The sequence below is a fragment of the Giraffa tippelskirchi genome, chromosome 5 (assembly GCF_054371585.1).
Source record: "Giraffa tippelskirchi isolate mGirTip1 chromosome 5, T2T-mGirTip1v1.2.pri, whole genome shotgun sequence".
Taxonomy (NCBI): Eukaryota; Metazoa; Chordata; class Mammalia; order Artiodactyla; family Giraffidae; genus Giraffa; species Giraffa tippelskirchi.
Genome location: NC_137279.1, coordinates 97,342,981 through 97,352,192, shown reverse-complemented (window position 1 = coordinate 97,352,192; position 9,212 = coordinate 97,342,981). Strand labels below are relative to the sequence as shown.

At 53.2% G+C, this 9,212-nt stretch overlaps 1 protein-coding gene across 3 annotated transcripts; it reads right to left on the bottom strand.

Moving 5' to 3' along the window:
* Window positions 1-6,756: 6,756 nt before the first annotated feature.
* C2CD4D (C2 calcium dependent domain containing 4D) lies at window positions 6,757-8,778 on the bottom strand. Of its 3 annotated transcripts, none has more exons than XM_081490867.1 (2): window positions 8,351-8,778; window positions 6,757-7,996 (listed from the first exon to the last, which is right to left on the bottom strand). In XM_081490867.1, exon 2 carries the CDS (start codon window positions 7,921-7,923, stop codon window positions 6,874-6,876), a length of 1,050 nt encoding a protein of 349 aa, XP_081346993.1. In that variant the 5' UTR covers window positions 7,924-7,996; window positions 8,351-8,778; the 3' UTR covers window positions 6,757-6,873. The 3 variants fall into 3 exon arrangements, with proteins under 3 accessions (XP_081346993.1, XP_081346992.1, XP_081346994.1); XM_081490866.1 differs by having other exon boundaries at window positions 8,581-8,778; XM_081490868.1 differs by having other exon boundaries at window positions 8,747-8,778.
* Between the last annotated feature and the right edge of the window lie 434 nt (window positions 8,779-9,212).

Sequence of the window (9,212 nt, the reverse complement as noted above, 5' to 3'; positions counted from 1 at the left end):
ACTCCCCCCGACGTGGTGCACGTGGCACCTGGCGTGGAGAGGGCGGGTGGCTGTCCCCTCCCGGGCCTGCCCTCCCATCTCGCCATCCTCCACTCGTGCCCCACCCTGGAGCTTCATGCTTGGCTCCTAGCGGCTCCTCCATTCCCAGGTGGCTTCCAGAGTCTCCTAGGGCTGCAGCTTACAGGACAGAGGTTAGAGGTAGAGAAGGACTTTCCAGCTCCCAGGATGGTTGACAAGAGGGTAGGGAGTGAGGAAGAGTGAAGTGGAAACTTTTGGGGACCTTCTCGTACCGAGAGTCTGAGGGCGTGTGTCTGTGTCTCTGAGACTCTGATTATCCCCGTGTCCTTTTGGTAAATGCATGGCCCACGCATCTATGTACACTTCTCTGCACAGAACAGGATGTTGGTCTGTTTTGGGGTGCAGCCCCTTGGGCAGGCTTCAGTAAGCAAAGCTCTCTGAAGAACCCCCAGGCAGATCAATAGAGTCAGTGAGAGGCAGGAGGGCAGGGGCACCGGGAGTGCTGCTCTGCTAGCCCCTCCCCACCCATGATTGGCTTTGCTTCCACTCAGGACCCTCTCTCTGTGTTTCCCCCTGCCAACCCCCCATGCCTACGGCTCTTCTGTTTTCTGTGCCTCATCTCTCTCTTTTCTTCTCTTTAAGCCTCCCTTCCTCTGTGACTCTGGGTCTCTCAGGATCCTTCCTAACCTCCCAAGCATGGGCACAGAGCAGAGGCCATGCAGAGCGCCTGGCAATGGGCACTTGGCCCCAGCATGGTGCCAGGCAGCCCTGCCTGCCCCAGATACCACAGGTCTGGTTGCCTCTCTCAGCCCCGCCACTTCGGGTCACTGTGTAAGATGGGAAGGAAGTGACTGGTAGTTGGGAAGACAGAGTCCTCCTAGACCTAAGCTAGTTACATACTTCCTGGACTTTTCTACCCCTTCCTTGCCCTCAGCATGGATGGCTGGTGTTCTTTCTCCCTGGGGCAAGAAGGTAACTCATCCTTTTGGGAAGTCCCCTCATGCCTACCCTTCCTCTCTTCTGCTCCAATCACAGCCCCCTTTCTGGAAGAATCAGTCCTTTCAGAGCAGGGCATTGGTTATTTCCTCCTCACGTTTTTATGCAAGGAAGAGGCTGATAGGGATCAGAGAATCATTTCACCCCCCACGTGCCCAAGTTCCCTTATCAGGGGAATCTGAAAGTGAGGGGCAAGCAGCTTAGAGGGGGTGGAGGGTGGTGGTGGCGGCTTGGAACTGGGGAACAGTCACCAACTTCTCTTTCCCTTCTTCCCCACCCCTAAACCACAGAAACCACTTAAAGCTCAGGGCAGGCCTGCCCTCCTGGGGGGGCCTGGGGTGGAAAGGTGGAAAGTATGGGGGACCTGGGCAGCCTGCATGCCACATACTACCTCAGCTCCATCCTTCGAGGCCCATCCCCTCTGGGAAGCCTGACCCAGAGGTCCATGCCTGGGGAGACCTCAACCCACTGAAGTGACTCAGGATGGGGGCCCAGGCCCCTCAATCATGAAAGAAAAGACATCCCACTTTTATAAACACCTCACAGTCACCAGCTCTCCCCTTTCCTGTCACAAAGGCCACTGTGGGTGGAGGGAGAGTAGAAATTTGACCCTAGTAACTGGCCCTGAACGTTCACTTTGCCCCTGCCTGTCAGTTAACATTTATGGTCATTTAGGCTTAGATGCAGCAAGGAGGGTTGAAAAACAGGAGCTCTGATTTTTGGAGCCAAAAGACAGATAAGAATGCAGCTTACTATTATCAGGCCTCAATTACCACATCATTAAAAGGGGGGCAATAAGTTCAGGATGGAGGACACATGGACACCCATGGCTGATTCATGTCGATGTATGGCAAAACCCACTACAATATTATAAAGTAATTAGCCTCCAATTAAAATAAATTAATTAAAAAAAAATAAAAGGGGGACAATATCAGTCCAGACTTGTGTCTGGACATACTTTGAGGCCAGAGCAGTTTGCACACTGGAGGGGTTCTTCTGACCTTATTGGCCCCAGGGTATGCTTTTGTGGCTTTAGTTCGCCAGGAAGTTCCTCCTGAGACATTGTGGTCCCCACGGTGTGGGGAAGGGAAGGTCACAGCTGTGGACTGAGTGAACTGCTCCTGACTGGAATGGACTTGAATTCTCACCTCTCAGCCACCTCTGAGCAGCAGTAGGTTTGGAGGAAGCCACAGATCTGAAATTTCCCTGCAGCCAGGGCTGATCCTCAGGCAAGTTTACTTAACCTCTCTGATCTATCGGCTCGGTCAAATGGTAACAGAACCCACCTTGCTGAGTGGCTGCAATGATTAACTGGCATAATGAGTAAAATACAGGACCTACGGGTACAAAGTACTGTGGTTAAAAAGAAATGTTTCAGTCTCTGTCTCTCTCTTTCCATTCCTCCCTTCTTCTCTCTGTCTGACTTCCTTCCTTTGCCCCTTTCCTGCTTCAATTTTCTCTAAAACAGATTACCAAGTAATATTTTTACATTTTACTTATTCATTTTGTAACTTGTCTGATTCCCATTTCTGTTTTTTTTTCACTGTTTATTTATTAATTGGAATATAATTGCTTTCAATATTGTGCTGGTTTCTGCCATACATCAACATGAATCAGCCATAGGTAGACATATGTCCCCTCCCTCTTGAACCTCCCTCCCACCCTTCTAGGTTGTCACAGAGCAGCTCTCTGTGTCATATAGCAACTACCCATTAGCTAGCTATTTTACATACAGTAATGTATATGTTTCAATGCTACCCTCTCAATTCATCCCACCCTCTCCTTTCCTTCCCTGTGTCCACAAGCTTGTCCTTTATGTCTGTGTCTCTATTGTGCCTGCATGCTAAGTCACTTCAGTTGTGTTAGACTGTTTGTGACGCTATGGACTGTAGCCCCCAAGACTCCTCTGTCCAAGGGATTCTCTAGGGTTCTTTACCACTAGCTCCACCTGGGAAGCCCTGAGTCTCTATTGCCGCCCTGCAAATAAGTCCATCGCTACCATTTTTCTAGATTCCATACATATGTGTTAATATCGATATTTATCTTTCTCTTTTTGACTTACTTCATTCTGTGTAACAGGCTCCCGTTTCTGTTTTGATCACTGCTGTATCCAAAGTCCAGCACCTGCCGTGTGTGTATGTGCTCAGTTGCTCAGTTGTATCCCATTCTGTGCGACTCTATGGACTGTAGTCTGCCAGTCTCCTCTGTCCATGAAATTCTCCAGGCAAGAATACTGGAGTGGGTTGCCATTCCCTTCTCCAGGGGATCTTCCTGACCCAGGAATCAAACCCAGGTCTCCTGTGTTGCAGTCAGATCCTTTACTGACTGAGCCACCAGGGAAGCCCCTGCTGGCCCTCCATAAGTATTTGTTGAAGGACGGCAGGAATGAAGGGTGAATGGCCTCTTCTTTTCTTTCTCCTTTGAAATAGGCATCAAATACAGCTGTTCACCAAATGTTGTTAGGGGAGGATTTGGGGTTGAAGTACGACAGTACTAGGGATAGAACTGGACCTATGGGTGGACTTCACATGTTGAAAAGATTGGAGAGCTATCATCCTAGGGAAGGAAGTGACCTGATTGGGAGGTGACAGCTGGCACTTAGGATATTATGTTGTTGTTGTTCAGTTACTAGGTTGTGTGACCCCATGGACTGCAGCACTCCAGGCTTCCCTGTCCATTACCAACTCCTGGAGCTTGTGCAAACTCATGTCCATCGAGTTGGTGATGCCATCCAACTATCTCATCCTCTGTCGTCCCCTTCTCCTGCCTTCAATCTTTCCCAGAATCAGGGTGTCAGCCCTTCACATCAGGTGGCTAAAGTGTTGGAACTTCAGCATCAGTCGTTCCAATGAATATTCAGAACTGATTCCCTTAGGATTAACTGGTTGGATCTCCTTGCAGTCCAAGGGACTCTCAAGAGTCTTCTCCAACATGACAGTTCAAAAGCACCAGTTCTTTGGCACTCAGCCTTCTTTATGGTCCAGCTCTCATGTCCATAGGTGACTACTGGAAAACCCATAGTTCAGTTTGGACTAGACCTTTGTTGGCAAAGTAATGTCTCTGCTCTTTAATATGCTGTCTAGGTTTGTCATGACTTTTCTTCCAAGGAGCAAGCATCTTTTAATTTCATGGCTGCAGTCATCATCTGCTGTGATTTTGGAGCCCAAGAAAATAAAGTCTATCACTGTTTCCATTGCTTCCCCATCTATTTGCCATGAGGTGATGGGACCAGTAAAAAAACTAAAATCATGGCATCTGGTCCCATCAGTCAGTCAGTTCAGTCACTCAGTCGTGTCCGACTCTTTGTGACCCCATGGACTGCAGCACGCCAGGCTTCCCTGTCCTTCACCAACTCACAGAGCCTACTCAAACTCATGTCCATTGCATCGGTAATGCCATCCAACCATCTCATCCTCTGTCATCCCCTTCTCCTCCCATCACTTCATGGCAAATAGATGGGGAAACAATGGAAACGGTGACAGACTTTATTTTCTCGGGCTCCAAAATAACTGCAGATGGTGACTGCAGCCATGAAATTAAAAGACGCTTGCTCCTTGGAGGAAAAGCTGTGACCAACCTAGACAGCATATTAAAAAGCAGAGATATTACTTTGCCAACAAAGGTCTAGTCAAAACTAAACTCTGGACTTTCCATTAGTCACGTATGGATGTGAGAGTTGGACCATAAAGAAGGCTGAGCGCTGAAGAACTGATGCTTTTGAACTGTGGTGTTGAAGAAGATTCTTGAGAGTCCCTTGGACTGCAAGGAGATTAAATCAGTCAATCCTAAAGGAAATCCTGAGTAGTCCTGAATATTCATTGGAAGGACTGATGCTGAGGCTGAAACTCCAATACTTTGGCCATATGATGAGAAGAAATGACTCATTGGAAAAGACCCTGATACAGGGAAAGATTGAAGGGAGGAGGAGAAGGGGACGACAGAGGATGAGATGGTCGGATGGCATCACCAGCTCGATGGGCATGAGTTTGAGCAGGCTCCGGGAGTTGGTGATGGACAGGGAAACCTGGCGTGCTGTAGTCCTTGGGGTTGAAAAGAGTTGGACATGACTGAGTGACTGAATTCAATGGACCAGATGCCATGATCTTCTTTTTTTGAATGTTGAGTTTTAAGCCAGCTTTATCACTCTCCTCTTTCATTTGCGCCAAGAGGCTATTTCTTGTTTGCTTTTTGCCATAAGATGGTGTCCTCTGCAATGAATATTAAGGGTTGATTTCCTGTAGGATTGACTGGTTTGATCTTGCTGTCCAAGGGACTCTCAAAAGAGTCTTCTCCAGCACCACTATAGTGAGGTGATTGAGAGCTCAGACTCTAAGGCCAGACTGTGGTTTGAATCCTAGTTCTATCCCTCACTGGATTAGTAAAACTTGAGGTCACACTGGATAACAATATTAACAATAGTACTTAACTCTCATGGGAGTTGCTGACAAGTTGTTGGATAAGATTCCTTGCATGCTGCTGCTGCTAAGTTGCTTCAGTCATGTCCGACTCTGTGAGACCCCATGGACAGCAGCCCACCAGGCTCCTCTGTCCACAGGATTCTCCAGGCAAGAGTTCTGGAGTGGGTTGCCATTTCATGGCGATCATCTTTTTTGTAGCTGTTAGTGCTTAATATTAGTTGATCAACGCTACCACCTGGTGGACATCTGGAGCAAGATTTCCCTGGCCTGGGGGGTTGGGGAGGGACCTAATTAGGGGAGGGAGACGGAATGGAGGAGCATGGTGAGGGTGTGTATGTGAGTGTGTGTATATAATGCTAGCATTATATATGCTGAGGTTTATCTAGGTAACGAAGGCTTGGCCCTAGTTAGGAGCACTTGGCAAAATGAGAAATGACCCAAGGGGGTGGGAAAAAGAAGCTGGGTTGGCACGGTGTCTCCCTCCCTCTCCTATTCCCTTTTTTCCTCTTCCAAGCCTGGCCTGAGCCAAGAGGAACCAGCTTCAGAGAAGGAAGGGTGAGAGAGAAGAAGGTCACTGCTGACGTCAGGGACATTCAGGTAGGAGGTAAATACAATATGACCTACATGTATCCATCTTCCACATTCTGCCCCTACTCACCTGGGTAGCCTTTTCTGGGCATCCATGAGAATAGCTCTCACAGTCCAGTGGGACCCCTCTGCCCCCAGGACCTCAATCCCTGTGACCTTATATCTTGGTCTTTCAGCACTCAAGTGCAGTTTTACTCCCCAGGGAGGCCTAGGTGTGGAAGGAACAGGCAGGAGAGAGGATCCCTAAAGGCATAGTCTGCTAGTCTGACATCCTCTGACTCACTCCCAAGACCCAGAAATTTCATCTCTCTCTTCAGATCAGATGTGGGTGTGAGTGGGGTGCTAGATGGGTGGGGAGTGTTGATTTTCCCTGTGCAGCCCCCAGGAACCTCCAGGGGAAGGTGAGTTATGCTGGCTTCAGTCACAGAGCTTTTCAGTGGTTGGAGGGCCCCCTGAAGGGATAGGGGTCTTGTTGAGCAGGGACCTCAGACCCACTCAGCTCAGACCTAGTGAACTAGTGTCAGAGTCTCTGAGGAACAGAGCTCAGGATTCTTTCCCTGTGTTTAACAAGCTCATTCAGGATTTTTGATGTCTGGTAATTGTGATAATCACATTCAAGTTTGAGAACCACTTCTTAAGGCCTGCTCCAAATCAGAAAACCTGAATGAGCTTCCTCCATCTCTTGTAGGGCCGGGGCAGAGGGAGGAGGGCAGGCTGCAGATCTGATAGCGCAGTGTGCAAACAAAGGGAGAAAGATATTTTATTTGCAAAAATAAATACATGCTGGGCAGATGGAAAGAATGAAGACTGAAGACCCGGTGGAGCCCTCCTGAGGAAGAGACCGTCTCTCAGGCTACAGGCTGAGATGGGCAGGCACTAGGGAGGCCCCGGGACCTAGCCCACCACCCAAGGGCGGCAGCAGGGCAATCAGGGGCGTCTCACACTCCCCCAGCAGCACGTCCCTGCGCAATCCTGCGCCCCTGTCCATCACCTTGGCCCTCAGACTGTGGGCGGCCAGGTCCGGCGGGCCGAGCCCATCGAAGAAAAAGTCCTCGTTGAAGATGGGGTTGGTGCTGCACTTGACCACTCTGCTCCGCTGGCCCCGCGGCCGGGCGCGCGGCCGCAGCCTCAGCACCACGCAGCAGCCGCCGCCGCCGCTCCCGGGGCCGGCCCGCGACTGCGGCAGGCCCTCGGCGCTCACCAGGCGCAGCCGCAGCCTCCCGGGCCCGGCCGGGTACTCGGCGGAGAGCCGCAGCTGCCCTCCCCGGGGCTCGAGGTGCAGCACGCTCTCCTGGGTCGGCCGCAGTTGGCAGCACAAGAAATCGAGGTGGAAGAGGGGCGGTGTGGGTGGTCCTGCGCGGCGCGAGGCGTGCGGGCTGGTGTCGGCCGAGCTCGCCTGCACCCGGGACAGCGAGCGCGGCCGGGGCGGCCGGGGCCGGTCGAGGCCTGGCCGCGGCGAGCCGAAGGGCGACGAATCAGGCGACGACGCCGTGTCGCTGTCGGGGGCCTGGCAGAGTCGCAGGTCCGGGGCGGAGACGTGCAGCTGGGACGGCGCGGGGGGCAGCCCGCCGACGGGGGTGGCCGGTGGCCAGTGAAACAGGGACTCGCGCCGGCGCGTGTGCGGGCTCTCGGGCAGGAAGGCCCAGCCTTCGCGGCCAGCCAGGTGTGGCAGCGAACAGGTCGCGGGGAGGCCGCGCCCGCCGCTGTGGGGCTGCGCGCCACCTGGGTCCCGGAGCCGAGGCGGAATGAAGAACTGCGGGATGCGGTCCGGGGTGAGGACGTTGGGGCAAGGGCGAGCCAGTGGGCACGGGGGGCGGCGCTTAGGAAACAAACTGGAGGGCGCCCACCGGGCCCTGGACTCCTCGGCCCCTACCTGGTAGCCAGCTTTCTCCAAGAGCCACATGAGGCGGTGGTGGTGGGGTGCTGAAAGTCCCGAATTCCACGAGGCCGAGAGGATCCAAGTCCAGCGTGGAGGCCTGGGCAAGGAAAGAAGGGGAGCCCAAGGTGAATGATGCTGCAAACGTACACCGGGTGATCTGCCGCCGCTCCCTTCTTTGGGGGCCCAACCGGCGCACTAGGCCCATTTTGAGCGGCGAAAACAAAGGGCGGCCAAGTCTGGGGGTCCGGAGAGAAATAGAGGGAGTCCAGGGCTGGACAGTCAGGCCTCGGACACACGAGTACGCAGACTCTCCCACTGCTTTCACTGGTACTAAAGATGTACACCCACTTCAGAGTGAGAAGGTCTAACACACCCACTGGCACCCTAGACCCCTTTTAGCAGAATCGGGTAACACCACATTATCAAAAGGTCTGTAGTCACAAACACTGACCCAGAGCTGGAACTCCCTCATATTCACTCTCCTCCTCAAGAGACACCGCGGCCCTAGGGGAGGGGGCGTCACCCCCGTCTCCTGTGCCCATTCCGGAACACTGGGGCTCTTCTCCAGGGTCTGATCTGGCGACTCCCCCCACTCCCCTCCCCAGCCCCACCCCTTGGCTCCCGTCCCCTGCGGCTGCTCAAGTTTCTCCAGGCTGAGCCATCCTTCGTCCCTCGCCTCACTTGTATCCTCTTGCTCCTCCCTCGCCTTCCGGGGTCGTTTCAGGCCAGAAACAAACTGCCTGCATACAAACCGCCCTGAGAGCACCCACGGCATGCTCAAGAAGAGCACCTCTCGGGGGCACAGAATGCCACCCCTCACTTAAGCCCTGACTGTCCGGCTCCCTACCTCCCAGTCCTACCGCATCCCGAGTCTGCAGCGGACCGCGTAGTTGGGCCGCCCCTCCCACTCTCCTCTCCTTTTCTCCCTAGGAAACCGCTGAGCACAAAGACAGCATTGATTCTCTATCACCCTCTGACCTGATTCTGGGAGGCCCTCCGCAGCGCGCTTACCGCACCCGCTCGCCGCACTCCCAGGGAGCGCGATGTTCCGAGTTTCTGTCTGGGAGTCTGAGCTCCAAGGCAGTGGGCTCGGCCTGGCGCCCAGAGTTCAGGCCTCACCTGTGGGCCACCTCTGGGTCCTGGCCTCGGGCCCAGAGTCGTTCGGAGCCCGGAGGGGAACAACTTCCTCTCCAGCTTGCTCCCCCAGCCCAGTCCTGGGAGGAGCTGGCAGGGGCCTCCGTTGCCTACCTACGACCTCTTTTCCTGGATAAACACAGCTTTGTCTTTGCGTCCATCAGCCCGGCCTTCTTAAC

What these genes read in the sequence shown, in the direction of transcription:
- C2CD4D (XM_081490866.1), bottom strand. Translation starts at nt 8,645, where the DNA reads ATGCAGGCAGTTTGTTTCTGGCCTGAAACGACCCCGGAAGGCGAGGGA. An exon ending in GGAGGAGCAAGAGGATACAA is followed by an intron (nt 7,997 to 8,580) that starts GTGAGGCGAGGG and finishes TTCCTTGCCCAG; the next exon opens with GCCTCCACGCTGGACTTGGA.